This window comes from Octodon degus, unplaced genomic scaffold (genome assembly GCF_000260255.1).
Source record: "Octodon degus isolate 3935 unplaced genomic scaffold, OctDeg1.0 scaffold00023, whole genome shotgun sequence".
Classification (NCBI taxonomy): Eukaryota; Metazoa; Chordata; class Mammalia; order Rodentia; family Octodontidae; genus Octodon; species Octodon degus.
The window spans coordinates 6,663,628-6,684,435 of NW_004524599.1; the positions used below are offsets into that span (position 1 = coordinate 6,663,628).

The following is a 20,808-nucleotide window of genomic DNA, read 5'->3' on the forward strand; positions in this document are numbered from 1 at the left end:
TCAGTGCTCAATCCTCCATGGCACCTTGCTCATGAACCAATGTCTCCAGGGCCATTACAACTGCCCACCCCAGATACTTTGCTTGCTTTCACCTATATTTGACTTCTCTTCCTGAACAACTCTTGGGATACAATGGCCTGTATGTCTGTGTGCGATACTATTTTCTCCTGGTTCTTCTCTTTCCTCTACAACAACTTCTTTCAGAATCCTACGGGGACATTTTTTGTCCTTTTAACCCTCTATATAGAGATTTGTAGAATCCTGCTAGCCTTTCTTCTCCTCTATACACTCTTTGAGTAATCTAACTGTATCTTGCACTGGTGAATGTATGCCTTACACCTGGAGCTCTGCAAAATATGTTACTGTTTCAAAAATTTACAGAACCTCTGGTCAGGCCAGACTTCATGCAGTTCTGTAAATGACCCAAATTCCTTGGTTCCATGTCACTTAATGGTCTATTAAGAATTTTAAAATCCCTGTTATATTTTGAGACTCAGTGAAATACTGCTGATATTACCTTTGGGATACCTTCCTCTGTTCAAACCTCCCTTACCTATTGTCTTACTGCCAGGGATACAGCTCTGCAGAACAGCACCTGCCTGGCAAATGCAAGGTCCCGAGTTTAATTCCCAGTATCAAAAAAATTAAAATAAATAATTAAATAAGCCTACTAGCAATATTAAAGATTTGCTTGTTTTAGAACTGGACACATTTCAACTATAATACTGGCACTGCAACCTTTTCTTCTTTACAGCTATGCAGATGTTCATGAGGCTATATTACAGCTTGGAAGCCTGCAAACGATTTAGTAGACAATTTTAAATGTCCAGAGTTCAATGCTGATAAACTCGCCTATATATTTATTCTTAATAACTTAATGACTTTTTCCACTTTATAAAGCTAATAATTTTTATAAGATTGATTTCATAAGTTACCTAAACTTACATTTTCACAACTTTATACTACAAATCCTCATCAAATCAACTTACTAAGTCATTACTTAATAAGTCATTACTTTTTGTGTTTTTTTTTTTTTAACACCAATTAGGTGTTTATTCAGAGTATATACAGCCTTAAAAAAAAAAAAAAAAAAAAAGAGTATTTCCAGCCTTGTGGAAAATTTTGCCCCTGATCGGCAAGATATGACTATTTAGCTCGGGGTTAATTTTCAGAACGGCATTGCCACTATTCTATCAATCCAAATGACTCTGGATATTGGAGACCATGGTAAGACCAATGAACACTCCCTTTCAGGGAACATTTACATGGAACACAAATATCTTCATATCCATAACCCATAAGGAGGGAGGTCTATCATATACTCCTTTCCTAAATGTCTTGGTCCCCAATTTTCTAGTCATATGCCTCCCAAATCTCTGGAATCTAAAAAACTACTGGCTATAGCCTATGAATATGTAGACACACATCTTGTCCTTTTGAATCTCTTCTGTAGCACTAATGATTTCCAGAGCTGTACAGACAAAGAGCTGGGGTGGGTGTGGTGGAGGGAGAGGAGTTAAAACCCAAAGGATAGGAGGGATGGCTCTCTGCTAAGATGACACAAGGAAACATGTCATTCTTTGATTACCTACACCTCTGTCTTCCCGCACTAGTAGGGACAAAGCATAACATTAATCTCCCCTCACATAAACAAGGAAAACACATTTTAACAAACAAGAAAAGATCAAAATAAAACTCAACTGATTATCTGTATTTCATAGAGACTTACTACAGTCAACTGAGACTGAAGAATTTGCTGAGAGTAAGCTTTCATTCTGAAAATGCTTTTAGAAAAAGGACTCCATGTAACACATATCAGTATAGCTCCTAAGGCAAATATATCACTCTGTCTTTCAAATAACTACACACATAGTACAACTTGTCATTCAAGACTGAAATACTTCTAAGATATTTAAAGGTATCAAGACATGTTAAAACTAATTCGTACAAACCATATTTGAACATAAATTATATTTCAAGTACCTTGCTTAAGTTGCTTTTCCACTTGCTTGAATAGACCAATAAATCTGATTTGGAATGGGTGGTTACTGCTTGACAATATAATGACTTTCCAGTCTTCTGTTTTGAATTAAGGAGAGAGAGAGCAACTTTTGTAGGTAAACCCAGTGGATTTAGGTTACTGGAGCTTACTGTCCAATCAGTATAGGCTGAAATTTTCTGGCTATTCTGAGGCAGAGGCAATGACTTCTGTCTTAACAGGTAACACCAGGTAAAGCTGGTAGCAGTCTTGAGGCTGGGGAAAGACAGCTGCTGTGTATCTGCAGCGCTACACAAAGGAACAGTGGTGGTTGGCAGGTGACTTTGTCCTTGAATGTGTACTCTGTCACCTTGATTTTTAACCCCTGGAGACTTTCTTTCCTGGTTACTGTCTATAGATTTCAAAGGAGAAACATGGGTATTTCCTAAATGCACAGGTGAATTTTGAACTGCAAGCGTTAATGATGTTGTAGATGACTTGACGGTCTCCAATTCTTGTAATTCACTGATAGGCTCTATAACTACAAACTTACAGTGTTCTGATGAATTATCAGCTGGTAAAACATCTGTCAAGCTAACAGCATCATTAGCAGTTTCAGGCTTAGAAAAAACATCCGGCTCCAATATCACACCTTCGAGGAGCTCTGTAGTACAAACCTGCCTCACTAAAACTGGTTTCTTCTGCTTAGTAACCTCATTAGCCCTTGCAGCAAGTGGTTCTATGGATCTCACATCTGTGGCACAAATGGCTCCATTCTCATCTTTAGCCCGCTTCTGGTGCTTTTCCATGGCAATGTCTAAACTGTTTGCCGGGGAAAGCATCCTTTTACTGGAGGCTGAGGACTCCTGGGGGGAAAGTCTACCCACAGACATTTTCTGAGTCACAGGCAGGGATTCTGTGAGAGAATTTTGGCCTATCTCTGAAAAAATATTTTTATAAACAAGTTCTTTCTCTGGGTTTAGCAAAGCATTCTGCTGATCTTTCTGTGATGTTGGCTTGGTAATTTGTTCTTCACTGATTGGCACTATACTTTGATTAGACTGGCAATTTGGTGTAGTGGATAGATCTTGGGTCACTAGGATTCGTGGCAGAGAGGAGACTGTGGCAAAAGAGTAAGTGGGAGCATTATTCTGCAGGTGTAAGGGCAGCATGAAGGATGATGGCACCTTCTGTGTCTGTTTGCCAGGAGGCCCAAGCTCCAGTGGTGGCAGAGGACATGACTTAGACACAGGGTCTATTAAGTTGGCTGGCAATGCCAGTGAGGTTGTACATGAATCTGCTCCAGCTAGATCTGAGAGAACTTGATCCGGCAGAGCACATACAGGATCAGAAGAGCAAGATGGGCTAGATGTGAAAACCTGACACTGCAGCTGGTACTTGGGAGCGAAGGAATCCTCACTTTTAGAAGACACACTGAGCACGGCATCTGCATCTACTTTGTCACTCTGTGCAGACCCCTGCAGAGGGTGCTGTGTACTCTGGTGGCTGAGAGGTATATGGGCTTGATTTAATAAACTGACACCAAACAGCTGCTGAACAGGAAAGACCTTCACAGAGCTGGAATTCAACATTTCTGCCTGCAGATCCTTCACTTGAGACTGGGAGTGCAAAGGATTCACAGGGAACTCGGCCAAAGACATACTAGGGAGCTGAGGACCCTGAAGTGGCCCTGAGTTTTTGCTGAGAGGAGGAATATTTTGGAAAGATGATGGGTTAGCAGCAGACAGATGATTATCTGGGGCTATGTTTAAAGAGATCTGTCGGATCAGTGGGCCTCTACGTCTCTCTAAGAGAGGCACATGTCCAGTGACCCCTGTAGCAGAAGGGGAAGATGAAGGCTGCAATTCAACCAATGATGTCGCTTGGGATGGAGTTATGCTTCCACAGTCAAAGGATTTACTTCTGAATTCAGAGACTTCCATTGATGCCTGCACGCAATTGATCTGTTCTGAAGCAGCACGCCTCATTTCCCGGTGACTTCCAGGCACACTCAGTGTATTTGAGCTGGGAGGAATCAGAAGAAACTCAGCTTTGTTTGGGAAATCAATTTTGGGACAAGCCTCCATTTTAGAAATGTCCTCTATGTCCAAGGAGGCTGAGAAACTTGAAGCATGGGATAAGCTGCTCTCCCTGCTAAGGCTCCGGGAGAGTGTGGAATCAAAACTTGATTCGGTGGAGGAATGTTCTATCTCAGCCAGACGGAGCCTCTTCTTTTTGGGTGGCAGTTTCTCTGTTGGCAATTTTGACAAGGTTTCACTACGCTGAGGCCAACTGAACTTCTCCAGTTTGTCCTGATCTTGGTCCTGAGATTCAAGGTCCCGATCTGGCTCTTCTGTGACCAGAATTTCTGGGACTTGGATGTTGTGCTGTCGGACAAGTCTCGAAGTCTGTCCTGCCACATGCCGCTCACTTGGGAGTTTTCTGGAACTTTCCTGGTGGTCTCCTCTGACAGTATCAGACACTGCAGGCTGGTGAGGGTATGGAATAGCCATAGAAGGGTGACCTTCCTCTGGAGAGATTCCTATTATTTGCAGAGACCCAAGTTTCCCAGTTCGACTCAGCTCCTGGAAAGACCCCAGGGAGCCTCCCTCAAAAGGCTCTGGCTTGTCAAAGGAACTGGGTCTGCTTATGGAGTTTGTGTGCTGGATGACTGAGATACCAGTACCTTTTCTCTTCGCCTCCATCCTGTCCAGGGCAGATGAAGCCACCTGCTGCTCTACAGTGGGAGACAGCTTCGGGTCCACAGTCTGCTCCGGGACCCTGGCAACAAGCTGAATCTGCGGTTTCTGCAACTGCCTGTTTCTGTGCTGCTGGTCATTTGTCATGGTGACAGCATGCTGAGACAGACTGGGACTTGGGTTCAGAACATTATGAAACGGAAGGGCTTCAGAGCTCTTTGGGGAAGTTCCATTTTCATTCTGCTGAAGTTCTTCATCATCTCCAACACTTTTCATCTTCCTCCGTTTCCTGATCTGGGGTGTCTGTTCCCAGACACCTGTGGACCCAGCAACTCTGTAGTGCAAAATCTGCGGCTGTGCCCCACTAGGCACAGAGCTATGTTCAGATTCTCGCATTGTGACCTTTGTTTTGGGCCCATGTAACTCCGAACAGTAAAATTTCTTGTGATTTTCAAAGTTTTCCAGCTTCCTGTACCTGTTTCTACAGGTTTCACACTCAAACATGGTCCCGCGGCCTTGATGGGACTTTTTTTTTTCCAGATGTGATCCTGGTGTCAATGTTTTGTTCCGGGCTGTGGCAGGCTCACCGGTAGTGTGGCACCCTGTGTAGCCCTCATCTAAGGACTGGCCAGGCCCAAGCGTGTGAGTCTCACTGGCTGATGCATCTTCCACGGCTGCCTGCCTGACCAGAGTACGGGGATGTCCACTTGGAGGCACAGAAGCATTAGGCCCCGACACAAACACATCATCATATAATGCGCCAATTTTGTCATCAAATGACTGACTTCCTCTCAGTGGGTGAGGGGGAGGAATTATATTTGCAGGAACTGCTGAATAACCTGTGGCCGGCATGGAGTTACTTCTTGTGATAGGTAAACAGTCCAGCGAAGGTACAGACAGTAGAAACACTTGCTTTGACTTCTCGGTGGGGGTGAAGGGAGACTTTGGTATGTCAGAGCTTGAACTTGTCCTCCTGCCCATTGGTTTCAAGTCAAACTGGAAAGAATCTTTAAATATGTATGATTTGGGGGAATCAATACTCCCTCGTCTGGAAAGCGAGGTTCTCCGGGGCTTCACACTGTCCAGCTGTTTATCATCTACCAAGGCTTCATTGTCAGAGATAAGCTTTGATATCCGTTCCTCCAGTGTTTTTGTTGCCAGGGGTGGCCTCATCTGGCCAGGCAGGAGCCCCGGCTTCTCTCCTACTGGGTGCGCAGAGGGTGTGGGTGTGCTGCCTTGAGGTGCAGAAGGACTGCCACTCTTGGCTGAGTCTTGTTCTGTGGTAGGAAAGGTTCTGGCAAAGGGTGTTGGGGGGCTCACTGTCTGATCAGCACTTTCAGAGCGTGAGAAATAGCCAGAATCTGTACTTCCTAAACTCCGAGGGCTCAGAAGTAGCTTCCCTTGCTGTTCCTGGGAGCAATCGGTGGCCTGCTGTCTTTGCAGCTGGGCATGAGTGGTTCCTCCGTGAGGGTCTTGCTTTCCTTCTGGCTGACCTGTGTCTGCTTTCTGAAGGGCCGTCGCATCATTTTCTAGGGAGGTCACAGAGACTGACTGAGACAATATACTGGCTACCTGAAGGTCCTGTCTCTGTGCACTACAGAGGTCAAGCTTAGGGGTGATCACCTTTGGACTGTCAATTCTTAAGGGCGACACAGTGACAGCGTGGACCACAACTTTTGGCAACTCCGTCACAGCTTGTGATTCTGTAGCTCTGCTCTGTGGTGAAAAGTCATCTACCACATAATCTGCATTGCTTGGAATGGAACCTGGTTTTGGTAAAGCTTCTGAACTGGGTATCTTTTTCATTATTTGCATAGGCTGAAGCTCCATGGTGCTGGCGTCATTCTGTCTGCTGTCAGAGGAGCCCTCTTCTTCACTCTCCCCACTGTCCTCTACATCAGAATGGATACTAAGTGCTTTGGGGGACTCCTGGGACAGGAACAAGCCTCCAGCATCTGGCTGCAAGACAAGACCCAGTTTGATAGTATGTGCATGGGACTTTTTGTGCTTATACAGATTACTTTTAGTCTTAAATGAAAATCCGCAGGTCACACAAGGGTAGGGCCGCTCTCCAGTGTGTGAGCGGATATGCTTTAAAAGCACACTAGGCTTTGCACAAGCTCTATTACAATACTCACAAATATATTTTCCTTGCTTTTTTGGCTTCTGATCTTTCAGAAGAAGATTGCACATTTGTTCTACACTTTGATTAACAACAGAGGCAACATGAGCTGGATTATAAATTGGCATGGGAGCTGACTGGGTAGAACTGACTGGACTTGTGGACACAGGCGAAACGGAATCCATTTGCTGGCTTGGAGGATTAACCTGAGTTCTACTGGAAGGTGAGTTGAGACTGATGGTGGACGCCACTGCTATATTATAAACCTGCTCAAGTTTGGTGCTCTTGTGATTTGGCAAGTTCGTCAGTGATCCCGTGAAACCAGAATGCCTTGGAGGCTGCTGATTGTGTTGGTTTGGTTTGGAAACAAAGTGTTCCTGTTGATTATCTGAATGAAAAACTGACTGAACTGCCCCCTGCTCATTCTGCTGAGCAGCTGACACTTGCACGGGGTATGAGGTACAAGGAGAATACTGTGATTCAGCAGCAGATTCTTCTGAAGTCAGATTTGGGGTATCCACTGAACTGTTTTTTAATTTAGAAGGGGATCGTACAGTTTTATTTGGTCTCAGTTTCTCTGTCTTAATTGCACTAGGTGAGCCCTTTTGCGACAAAGTGCTCAGTTCTGGCTCCATTGCTTTCAGTAAGACATCAAATGCAGTGTTCGTGTACACAGGAGTAGTAGTACTACAATGAGAAGAGATACATTCACTAGTGTCAGTCCTGGCCTCACTGGACAAGGAGCTCGAGGCCCACTCTGCATGGAGGCCACTGGGGACGGCTGGGTCAGAGCCTTCGGACCTCCATCTCCGCAGCTCAGCTGGGTGCTGCAGGGACACAGGTTTCTTTGGAGAGGCAGTGTCTCTGGGACTTGAGGCCTCAGTCCTGACTCCAGGTGTGTCTCCGTTATGTCTGGTTAGCTGCTCCCCATTTTTTATAGGAATACAGGTATGCTTCTTTTGAGACTCCAAAGCACTCTGAAGAACAGCCAAAGATGACTCCTCTGAGTTTTGCTTATGTTTTGCCTGAAGAGGATTTCTTAGAGGGGATTTTGGTATTTTCTTCAAGTGATTCTCAGTGACGATCTTTTTCCGTTTCACACCTTTCAGGGATTCTGAAGGTCCTTTAACACCAACCTCTAGGATTTCTGCTGGGAAAAGGGAGAGCAAGAGACAGGAAGAAAGAGAGACAGGAGGGGAAGGAGGACAAAAAAAAAAAAAAAAAAAAAAAAAAGGAAAAAAAAAAAAAAAAAAAAAAAAAACTGGTAAAATTTACATACACCAACAATACTTTTCTTTAAAACTAAGTAAGATTACCATTATGGCCCAGGGAAATAGTTCAGAGGCATAAGTGCCTGCCTGGCAAGAGCAAGGTTCTGAGTTTAATCATCAGTCCAAAAAAAAGATTGCTATTACGTGAGCAGTATTAACACTTAAAAGCAGTTGAAGGAAAGTCTATTCTCAATAAACCTGTGCTCTAACATTCTGGCAGTGTGAAGAAAGTTGTTGAATGAAACGTGGCAAACATGCATGCAGAAAGGGCCAGCCAGATAGCTCAGTGGACTAAAGCACCTGCTTAGGCAGAACATAGCAGCCGGGGTTCAATCCCTGGCTGGGCCCACCCCAGGGGTGGGCTAAGACAGCCACTGAGACTGGGTGTGGTGGCGTACACCAGTAATCCCATCGCTTGGGAATCTGAAAACAGGAGAATCACTACACTCAAGACTTTTAAAAGCAAGATTTTCAGCAAGTTTCTAAACACAAAATAGTGATATTCTAACGAGAAAAGGGCTATTACATAATTTCAGTGAAAATACTGTGGATGATTATTATATACTGGCTGGTAGAACCACAAGTACTGGTAATAGCAAATATCAATGAAAGGGAAATCATACAAGTAAAACAATCCACTGATTTGTGGATTCTCCTTGACACATTTAAAAATCCTAAGATTCTGAGGTGTTCTTTTTTTTTTTTTAATGCCATTTTAACTAAACAAATATTTACTGGCTATGGTTCCTTCTTATTAATAATAGATAAGGCAGCAGGCTGACAGACAGGTAATACTGCAGGGGAAGAGAAGAGAATGTACCCTCATTTCTTCCGGCACTGGAAAATGAGTCAGCGTTTAGGTGATCAGCCAACATCAAAGCTCTTTCCACTTCGTGTTTTTATAAAATTTAGTTTGGCTTCCACTTGTTGGATCCTCAAGCATATCAACAAAAATTATTCACATATACATTACTTACTTGTAGGAAAAGCAGTTTAACCCATTTATTATTTTCAAATAGCATTGTAAAAGCCATTTTATACCTACTGAGGATGAACATTTACATAAAATAAAAATATCCCAGTTATGTTGTGACATCTGTTTATATGCTCTCATATATTACTTTAATGAAAACAAATACACACTACTCCATTCTAGATATGTCTACCCACCACAATCAGGGCAGTGGGGGTGGGGGGATTCACAACCAAAACACTTCAGCTAAAGAATGAAAGGAAAAAATACCAAACCACTAATCTTTACAAAATGATGTTAAGCAAACCCTTTTTATTCTTCAGTCCACTCATTTGTGACATGCTATTTTCCCACTTGATTTCCTGTCTCATGATGCATTTAACAGTCAATCGTGTGTTTCTTCTGTTTCTCATTAATGCTAAATCAAGCAGGCAAAATGAAAACTGGTAATCACCACCAGTGACTAGTAGCTTCCCCACCACCTCCAGAAAGCTGGGAGGTGGGCTGTCAAATAGTTGAGACCCCCAGGAAATGAAAGAGGTGACAAGACAAACAAGAAGCTATCAGCAGGGGTAGCTCTCGGGACTGACCTAAGAGAGCTAAAAAGATCTGCCTGTGCCAAGCCCAACACAGGACATGTCCAGCCATGGTACTACCTGAGGTAACGTGATTATTTTGTTTCATATACTTTCTCAAGCAAGCCTTATTATTTCTTTTTAATGTATTTGGTCCAGGGTCTCACTATGCAGCTCGGACTCATAGTGATCCTCCTGTTTTCAGCCTCCCCACCACTGGGATGACAGGCATGCAACCCCACGCTGGCCACCCCTAGGACTCAGTGGCCAGCTCAGTTTGTCTGGAGGTGGGGTCTGGCCAGCATATCGTGCTGGGGATCAATCCCAGACCCTGTGCTTGCCTAAGCAGGCGCTTAGTCCCTTAAGCTATCTTGCCAGCCCTAAGTCTTATATTTTCAGATTTTAAAAAAAGCTTTAAAAATTAAAACACTGTGAAGATGGCCATACTCCCAAAATTGCTGTACAGATTTAATGCAATCTCTATCAGACTACCACCAACATACCTCACAGAGATAGCGAAATCACTCCTAAAATTTATTTAGAACCAGAAAAGACCTAGAATAGTAAAATCCTGGGCAATAAAGACAAGACAGGAAGCATTACAATTCTTGACTTGAAATTATACTACAAGGCTACTGTGATAAAGTCAGCATGGTACTGGCAACAAAACAGACCTGAGGATCAATGGAATAGATTACAAGACGCTGAAGCCCCTACGAACACACTCAGCCACCTTCTCTTTGACAAAGAGGCCAAACATACTCACTGGAAGAAAGATAGCCTCTTTAACAAATGGTGCTGGAAAAACTGGCTCTCTGCATGCTGAAAACTCAAACTTGACCCAGGTTTGTCACCATGCACTAAACTAAAGTTAAAATGGATTAAAGATCTAAAGATTAAAGCAGAGACACTAAATCTCCTGAAAGAGAAAGTAGGAGGAACTCTTGAAGACATAGGGGTAGGCAAAGACTTCATGAACAGAAACCAAATGGCACAGGAAACAGATGAAAGAATTAACAACTGGGACTGGCTCTTACTGAGAAGTTTTTTCAAGTCAAAAGAAATTACCAACAAAGTGAAAAGACATCCCACAAATTTGGAAAAAATCATGACAAATAAGTACTCAGACACAGGTCTGCTCTCTAGAATTTAAAAAGAACTAAAAAACACTAGTGCCCCAAAATTTAAAGACCCAGTCCAGAAATGGGCATGTGAGATGAACACATACTTCTCAGAGAATGAAATTAAAGAAGAGAATAAATATATGAAAAAATGTTCCACATCACTAGCTATCCGTGAAATGCAAATTAAAACAACACTGAGATATCATCTCACCCCGGAAAGAATGGCTATCATAAAGAAATCACCCAACAACAAATGCTGGAGAGGCTGTGGGGAAAAAGAAACCCTTCTCCACTGCTGGTGGGAATGTAGACTGGTGCAACCGTTATGGAAATCAGTGTGGAGACTCCTTAGAAAAGTTGGACTGGAAATCCCCTTTAAACCAGCTATTCCTCTACTGGGAATTTTCCTGGAGGATCTCAAAGCATCATATCATAGTGATATATGCGTGCCTATGTTTATAGCAGCACAATTTGTGATAGCCAAATCTTGGAAACAACCAAGATGCCCATCACTTGAGGAATGGTTGAAAAAGATGTGGTATTTTTACACAATGAAGTATTACTCAGCTATTAGGAATGATAAACTCGAAGCCTTTATATTGAAGTGGATGCCACTTGAAGATATACTCATAAGTGAAATAAACCAGACACACATGTGTAAATATCATATAGTTTCCCTAGTGTAAGAACTCAAAAGAAGAAATACAAACAAAAAGGTACAATACAATTAAAAGGAGAGCAGGAACTCGAGGACTAACTAATCAAGAGAGGGAAAGGAGAAGAGCTAGGAAACATGACACTGACAAGCCATACAGTTATATGTACAAGACGGGCAAGGCAAATGATCCTGAGAATCTCCAGAAGATTTTTGAATCTAGCAGTGAATTGGAAAGATTCTCACCCTGACTAACTATATGTGCTGATACCTGTGAACTAAGCAACTGCACTGAAGATGGTAATCTGTAATAGCAGTTTCATGCTTGGAGTGCCTATCATTCTGGTCTTCTGAATACGGGCTGCTTGTCATGACATGCCAGTTGCTGCTGTGCTGTTTCTCGGGTAGATGACTGTTCAAAAAGAAGGGGGTGGTGAATGAAGGCAAGAGACAGGAAAAGGAATGTTGTGGGACTGTCCTGCTTCAAGGTTGTATATGGTTAGATTTTTGGATTAATGTGTAAATGTAAGAAATATATAATTCTTTATGCCTTTTTAAAAATATATTCTAATTTTAAACGTTTTTTCATCATATTCTGTAGGGACTTAAAGTTCAACATATCAATACTTGATGAAAAATACCTGTTCCATGTTATGCCTAAGATGTTTGATATTCGGACAGATAGTGAGGTTAAGCTTAACAACCTAGGTTGTATGGTAATAACAAGAAGCTTCTCTTCTGGAGGGTTAACAACCTAAGTTTGCAGACCAAAAATTAGAGAAAAAGGAGGACCGCAAGGAAAGCCAACATTCTGGCCCTAGGCTTCCAAGGTCAATTAAGACTCAGGACATATGAGAACTTGTACTGTAACGTCATGTAACTTGGTAGTGTCCCAAATGTTCTGATCAAGGAGATTACGGGGCCAAAGAGGAAAGTGATCGATGATATAGAGTGTGCCTAAAGAGAGTCACATGGAGAGAAAACATTCTCTCAGGCTTTCACAGAGAGCACACTGGCCAAGCAATGGCCATGACTCATCCATATGGCTGACACTGACATACAGTCTACAACCTGAGGTACAGGACCTCGGGATAAATCCTGAGGAGATTTCACTCATCTTATCAGACCCAAAAGCTACAACTCTTGTTGCATAGGTCCTGCTTTACCTTGGTCTTAACCATCCAAAAGAAAAGTATAAAAACAAAGTATAAGAAGTAAAGCCATGCTGTTATGTTGAGCTGTAGGGGACTCAGGTCAACAATATCTGACATTGCCAGTCAAGCAGAAAACCCAATACTATTATGGACTACTGGACTCTCTCAGAATATTTTGTTGAGTTAACACACCTATAATATTCAAATAACGGAATTTAACCAAAAAAGGGGATACAGATGAATGTCCATTTTGTATCTATGTATTCAAAATGGTTAGTATAGATACATAGTTACATTCTCTTAATGAATAGAGGGATTTGTTCTAATAGTGTTTGTATCATGTCCGCATCTTGTACAGCAATTAACGACCAGGAAGAATGTATGCAATGTGTTAATTATTGAATCTGTCCTACCAATTTGGTTTGAAACTCTCTCATTGGTATTTGCTTCTCAATAAAATTATGGAAAAAAATTTTAAAAAATAAAATGGTAAAAAAAGGAATCAACAGGAAAAAATAAATAAACTGCTTTAATCTCTTTTGTCCTCCTTTTGCTTTCCCTACAGTTTTCTAAAGTTTTATCCTTATGTCAATAATGGATTTCAGGCCATTAAAGTCTTTATTATGATTTTCAATTTACTTATTAATTTTGAAGTGGTGTTATTATGTCCTCATTATTTTGCCCTTAGATCCGTGTATCTCAGTGCATCGAATTTTACTGTCTCACATTAACTTTGAATTCTTGCTCTAATAAATTTATGACCTCATTAAGTTTTGTGCTTAAAAAAACATTTCTGTCCTTGCACACTGAGTTTTGAGTCTGTCTTGTTGTCAAGTCCTTTCCATTACCTGCAATCACGCGGGAAGGGTAAGTGGTGCAGAAGTGAGAACCCAGCCCTTTTCTGAGTTGCGGTCGCTCTCCCAGGATTCGGCTGGGCCTCTACACTCAACAAGTTTCACCAGGGTATTTTTGCATCCATCTGTAGCGGTTGCATCATGTTCACCCTACCTTCTACACCGTCTTGCCCAGTTTTTGATTGAATTATTCTTTTAATATTAAGGTTTTTATATATTTTGGATATCAATCCTCTATCAGATAAATACCTAGCAAAGATTTTCTTCTACTCTCTTCGAACTGCTATTTTCTTAGCTATGGAAAGCTTTTTAAATTAAGGCAATCCCATTTGTCAATTCTTGCTTTTATCCTGGATTAGTGAAAAATAAGCTGCTTTCTATTTACCATCAGAAGTCCAGAAATGCTATTTGGCTTTGTTCTTTAGCCGCTAAGTCTGGAAGTGTTTGGTGAACACCAAGGATAAAACCTAACTTTTTCTCCCTAAATAGGGAGAAGGGACAGTCATACTGGGAAGGAAGGGGAAGAATTCAAAGCAGGAGTCAGCTAACTACTTAAGAGAACATTCTCTAAATAGTCAGTGTGCTACTGAAAATGTCTAAAAACTAAGCTGAACGTGAGGCATCAAGAGGTCAAAATCCAAATGTAGATTCCTTCATCAGGTAGCAGTCATAGTCACGAAAGGCACCAGAATGGCAGTGTTTCCATCATCAGAAACACAGAATGCTCGCCTTCCTACTAAAGTCAGGACTGCCTCAGTTGGACAGAAAATCGTAAGCAGGAAACCTCACGAAGGCCACAAAACCCAGAGCTGCACAGCTGACAGGTGCAAAGTCGAGCTCAGGTCCCCAGGTTCTGTGTGACAAGGCCTTCTCCTTTGGACTCTCACAGTTCATTAAAGAAGACTAACATGGAGTTCAGAATCCCTCCAGCAGCTGGTTTCCAGGACTACTTCTGGAAAAGCATAATACATCTAAGTAACACATGAATACGGAGAGTGACTAGTCTGCTGCCTAGAACATTCTCCAGGCAGGTATGGGGTGTGGAAAAACATGGCCTCAGGAGGTTTTAAAATCCTGCTTTGAGGGGCCAGTGAGATAGCTCAGTGGACTAACACCTGCTTAGGCAAGCACATGGACCAGGGTTTGGTCCCCAGCACCATATGCCACACTGGCCCCACACTCGGGCATGCTGAGCTGACCACTGAGACCGGGTGTGGTGATCCACACCTGTAATCCCAGCACGGGGAAGCTAAAAACAGGAGGATCACTACAAGTCTGAGCCGTAAAGTGAGACCCTGTATCATGTACCAAACACATAAAAAAATAAAACCCTGCTTTGAGTGAAGGCAAATTCCCTTTTCAGATTTTTGCAGATGTAACAGTACGAAAACTTTAGACCTTTTTTGATCTTCAGGGTCTCAAGACTTTTCTGACAATTGACAGCAGTCTGCACCAGAAATCCAGAGATCAGAGGCAGTGATTTGTGTCAGTGCTAAAAAGCTGCCCAAACTCAAGCAGAACAGTGGGGTCTTGGAGCTGACTTGGGACAAGGCAGCCTGTTAAAAGTCTGCCACGTTCCTGCTGAGGTTTCCTGTTTTTACACAGGAGTGCTGAGCTCACGAGGAATAGATGTCCCTTCTCTTTGCATTCCTCTCAACCTCAAACTCAATGTGGAATTGTAATCTATAGTTGGTAATTCAGGACAATTCTCAATATGGAAATAGGATACAGCCACTTTACAATACAAATCATTTAAAATAATTACCAAGATTATGTAGCAATCTGAAAATTATGATAAATGAATTATACAAGCATTCTTTCCTCTCCCTCGGGGAGATCTAGGCCAGAGACATAGATGTGGGATATGGTGAGTGCTGGCTTTGTACAAGAAAAAGCTCAGCCAGAGATTATTCTGTGGGGAGAAAATAGGTTGCCCTAGAAGCCTGAGTAATACATACATGTAGGCCAGTAATTCTACATGTAGCTCAGTAGAATAAGTGCTTGCCTGGCAAGCGCAAGGGCCTGAGTTCAATCCCCAGTTCCAGGAAAAAAAAAAAAAAATCTAACATGTAGGAGTAAGCTTGAAATGGGAAGATCCAAGGCTTCCAAATACTTTTAGATACACAAAATGAAAAGTAACAAGAGTCCATGGGTTGGCGACATGGGGGTTGGAAGTCATGGTCATCTCTGAGAACACTCAGTACGGTCCAGGGGTCAAGGCCAAGGCAGAGCTGGGAAAGGGTGAGGGAGGTAGGAGGAATCACAAATACCACAGCCAGAATCCAGTCTGGGAATCAGGCTGTGAAGGAAAGAACAGGACCACATGCAACGTCAGGAAAGAAGAAGTTGAGCATTCCTTTAGGCTAAGAGAGAGTTGGATATGCTTATAACCAGGAAGCAAGTGACACAGAGGTGACTGAAGACTCAAGACCAAGGCAAATCAGTTACTGCATGATAAAGACAGATAGGAAGCAACCACAGAGATGCAAAACCAACTAGTGTGGTGCAGCTGGAGCAGCACGGCACCTGCAAGTTTCACAGAGCAGCAGAGGGAAGGACTTCCAAGTAAAGGGAACAGCAGGAACTAGGCTTGCAAGAAAGATGCTCAGAGACAGAGAGAAGATAGCAAGTGACCTTGCGGCTCACACATGAGAAAAGTAGGAGACACAGCCAGGAAGGTATTCTAGAATTAGGCCACTCTGGGCCTGGAATATAAAGCAAAGGGACTGTCATTCCCTTAGCCAAAAAAAGAAAGCCACTGGGCCTGCGGAGATAGCTCTGTAGAATAGGCGCTTGCCTGGCAAGTGCAGGGTCCTGAGTTCAATCCCTGGTACTGCAAAAGAAAAGAAAATAAGCCTCTTTCTACACAATGTCTAGTTCTTCCCATCTCTCCTGGAAGATGACAATACCTGAACAGCGCCACTCAGGGTGGTCAGACAGTTCTTTTAAGCTCCCTCTGCTTCCTTGTTCACTAGGCTCCAGTCAACTGGAAGACTGGCCCATCTCCCTCCTGGCTCTGGGGTACCCATGACTTCTATCACCTCAGCTTGAAAAGCTTCCCTGCTCACAACCCTCAAGAACTGGGCTCACTATCAACCTTTAAAGCAAAGCACCAGCGACTAGGATGTGCTTGCCCCAGACTGTCCCCCACCCTCCTTATACCTCCTGTTCTGTCACCAGCCATACACCTGTGCGGCCACTTGCATGTCTCTATCTTCTGCTTAGGATGCAACACCTAGAAGATCTTTATCTTTACATATGCAGCCTTAAAAAGTTCACAGGAAGTATTCATTAATGAAGGAATTGTCTACCTATGAGAAAATAAGGAGTACAAAATAATACTGCGCAATCTCTTGCTATATCATCACATCAATAATTTAGACTAGAGACTCACATGACCACTTTGAGCAAGGGAAAACGCCATTTAATAAAATGTACTACCCTTCCTATTTTTGGAAATAAAAATAGTCAAATCTGTTTTAAGATGCACAAACTTCAAAAGTATTGCTACTACTCTAAGAGAAGCCAGATGAATTATAAAACCCTCTTGGAACCTATCTTAAATCCATTAAAAGCACAGAGGAGGAGGTTGGTCACAGGGCAACCACACAGTCTGAATTCAAATGTGGGACATGTGGCCGCCTGTCAGGGGCACAGCACAGGAAGATGTGGCAGCCATGTGCAGGAATGAGGAAACACCATCTAGAATTATCACCAGCTACTGAAGGCTGAGCAGGGGCTCTCCATATATTACACTAGCTGCCCACTGCAGCAGGAGAGGAGACCAGAAGGGCAGCCCTCATTGTGCAGCACAAAGCCAGATCTACGGAAATAAAGATCCCTAATACACAGCAAAACTCTTCAGCCCATCTAAGCTTGCAGTGCATACCCGTAATTCCAGCACTGGGGAGGCTGAGACAGGAGGACTGCCTTGATTTACAGATGAGTCTGGATTACACAGGAGATCCTTTCTCAAACAAAATGGCTTCAGCTGTTGAAGAAGTTTGGTGGGCATTTTACCACAGGCGCAAGTAGAAATGCACTGTGGAGGGAACAAATATAGAAGAAGAAACTGTCTACCATGAGGGTGGGGAGGGGCAGGCAGGGCAGAAGGCAACAGCAACCACCCAGCCTGAGGCTGGACCAGGATTAACACAACGAACGCCCCTCCCACTGAGAAGCAGCAACCACAGAGCAGTGTTAGGAGAAGAACAACCTCTGCCTGACTGAGTGTACAGGCAGCTGTAAGCAGTGTGGAGCACCAACAGTGGAGCTTCCACATCCTGTCCCAACTAAAGCAGAAGGAAAGGGCAGGCCAGTATGAGAGGAGCCAGAGCAGAGATTAAAAATCCAAATCCAGATCAATACTCTTCCTTAGGACCTGCGGACAAGAGAAGACTTCCAGCCAGCAGAAACTGCTAAATTCAGTATCTATTGTTGGTAACCATAAGTCAATTAAAACATTTAAGGCAAGCATGCGCATACATGCACATACGTGCGCACACAGAATCACCCACTGTCAAGACAAAGCAGTGAACTTCAACAGATGCCCAGACCGAGAGCAGCCAGATGCTGCAACTCTCAGATAGGGACCTACCATTACTCACTGACAGGATGAAGGATCCAGGGGGAATGTGGACAATATACAATCACAGGGAGGCTGGCGAGTAGGGGTGGGGATCAATGAACATGGCAGAAATAAAATCAGTGTAACTGAGATAAAGAAAACCTTTTAGAGATCCATTAGTGGATAAAAAAAAAAAAAGTAAGGAATCTGTAGGGAACTTAAGGATTAGCCAATAAAAATTATTCAAACAGAAAACACAGAAAGGAAAAAGCATGAAAAAAAAGAGAAAAAAACACAACAATACATTCAAGAGCCACAGGCCAGGGTCAAATAGTCTGGCATATAATTGGAGCTGCAGAGGCAAAAGAACAGGGCAGTAGAAATACTTGAAAAAATAGTAGTCACTAGTAATTTTCTAAAATCAAAAATCTTAAAACTGAACCAGCCTGAGGGAAACCCAGAAAGGGTAAAAAAGAAGAAAGGAAAAAAGTGAAAGAAAGAATAAACAATAATAATAATAATAATAATAATAATAATAATAATAATAAACTAAACACATCATATTCAAGCTCCGAACTAACAGCCAAAGAGAAAAACAAAAGTCTGGAGGTAGCCAGAGACTAGAAAAACACACTACCTACAGAAAGTCCAATTCAACAGAAGTCTCATCCAAAACTGAAGAGTAACATTTTTACCCTACTGAAAGAAAAACTGAACTGCCAATCCCAAATTTTATATAGAGAAACCATCTGGCTTTGAAAACTGAACATGAAACAAGAACTTGATTTTAAAGAAAACAAAAGCTGAGGGAATTCACTGCCAGCAGACCTGTACCAAAATGTCAACGATCTACAAATGTAAATGAAGAGCACTGAACATGGTAATAGAAGGAAATTCTAAAGACTTTGAAAGTTTTCATCACTTCAAAAAATCACTGTTTTAAAAGAGAACACAGTATACAGCAATCTTGTCCCAGCGATAGTGTGGAAAGCAAATTCTTGCCCTACAAAACAACCACACCCCAATCCCAGAAGCCTCTGGCTTTGATTTCTAGCTACCCTCCCTTTCGCCTGTCAAAGTCTAAAATATACAAGTAAAGACCGGGAAGATATGCTAAAGAGCACAGTAACCTCTAGACATGAGAAATGACCCTCAGCTACCAGCCTACAAGGACAGGAGGAAGGAAGGCCTACAGACACTGGATTCCATTCTGCCAATAAGCTGAATGTAAAAGAAACAGGATCTCCCCCAGAGCCTCCAAAGAGAAGCACAACCCTGCTATTGACTTATTTATGGCCAGAGAGACCTGTGTCACATTTCTGACCCACAGAATAAGGAGAAAGTAAATGTTTAAAACTGCTAAATTTATGCTGGGGATGTAGCTACATAGTAGAGCTCATGTCTGTTATGCACAAAGCTCTGGGTTCTGTACTCAGCACTACAAAATAAACAAAATTACTATGTTTCACAGCAACAGAAACCAAAACATGCAGCCACTAGGCAAGAGTCCCTACTCAAATTTAAAAACCAAGTGTACTATACTGTTCAAGAAATTTAGAAGAAAATATGAAATATGTCCTCTGACCACAAAATTAGACTAGAAATAAACAGCAGAAGATATCTGGAAAATCCCTAAATATTTGGAAATCAAACAATACAACTCTAAATAACCAAAAGGTCAAAAAGGAAGTCACAAGGGAAATTAGAAAAATCAAATGAAAACAAGGAAAACATGATTAAGGATATATGCCTTGTGCCAATGACATGCAAGGCTGACTTAAACACTGCAAAACTCTGAACAGTCAAGGACAAAAAAAATTTCCTCCAAGAAGCACTACTATTTGAACCATTTTTCTAATCCATAGGGCTAATGCAATATAAAAATTAATACATAAGTGCCAATAAGAAAGAAAACAGAACCATTTTCTGCTAGTGGTCTCCTAAAGAACCCTGAAGAAATGAAGGAAAATCTACTCTACCTGATGAGGGCAAGAGGTATCTGCTACCCCCCCCAAAAAAATAATAATAATAATAATCTTTTCCCCTTATACAAGGCACAGTTTAAAAACAAAAAGGAAAATCTTCTATTTATAACAGCAACAAAAGTAGAAAACTTCCTAGAAATCTATTTAGTACAAGATATACAGAAAATAAAAACACACAGAAAATTCAGAAGTTTTCTTATGTTGAGAAAATAATACAAATGAAATACACCACGCTCCTGGAAAAAATATTCTAAAGATGTCAATTCAATTTTTCTCTGCAACTCATTCTTTAGTGGCCCCAGGAAAATAACAAACCCTCTATTTTAATGAAGTCGATTTCCTGTTTTTACTTCTACAAGCCTAGCAGAAGAAAATTAAAATCTCCAAAAGAATATTGCAACTTAGGTTTTTAAAATATTTCTACATTTTTCAAATAAAATATATAACATATCAAAAAATAGCCAGGTACTGAAGAAAGAAATGCTACATGAAAGGACTAGTATCCCTGGCAGATTTATAAAAATCCAACATATTAGAATGAGTATACCAAGAATTTAAAGTAAATGTGAGAAGGAGAAGAGTACTGAAAATAGCGGAGAACAAAAGAATATAAATGAAATAACTAAAAACATTCAATGAAATTTAGAAATCATGGGTGTGTTTAAGCCCAAATTAAGAACTGAAAAAGAATAAACTGCAGGATGAGTTAGAAGCTGCAACACAGAGAAAAGTCCTACGAGCGAAAAGAATGAAAATTTCACAAGCAATGTTAGAGCAGAAAAAAAAATGCAAAGACATTCTGGAATCTGAACGATAAAGAGATAAACAACAATATATGAGGAGCTGAGAAC

The 20,808-nt window shown here is 41.8% G+C and overlaps 1 protein-coding gene across 4 annotated transcripts in view; it reads right to left on the reverse strand.

The window, feature by feature from the left end:
• Hivep1 (human immunodeficiency virus type I enhancer binding protein 1) overlaps positions 1-20,808 on the reverse strand; it is a 163,795-nt gene that overhangs the window by 34,375 nt on the left and 108,612 nt on the right. For 2 of the 4 annotated variants that reach the window (XM_023712078.1, XM_023712079.1), the window contains exon 4: positions 1,984-7,949. In XM_023712078.1, the coding sequence (XP_023567846.1) occupies positions 1,984-7,949 (5,966 nt within the window). Of the gene's footprint in view, positions 1-1,983; positions 7,950-16,567; positions 16,666-20,808 lie in introns of those variants that run through there. The other 2 variants (XM_023712081.1, XM_023712080.1) reach the window with 2 other exon arrangements.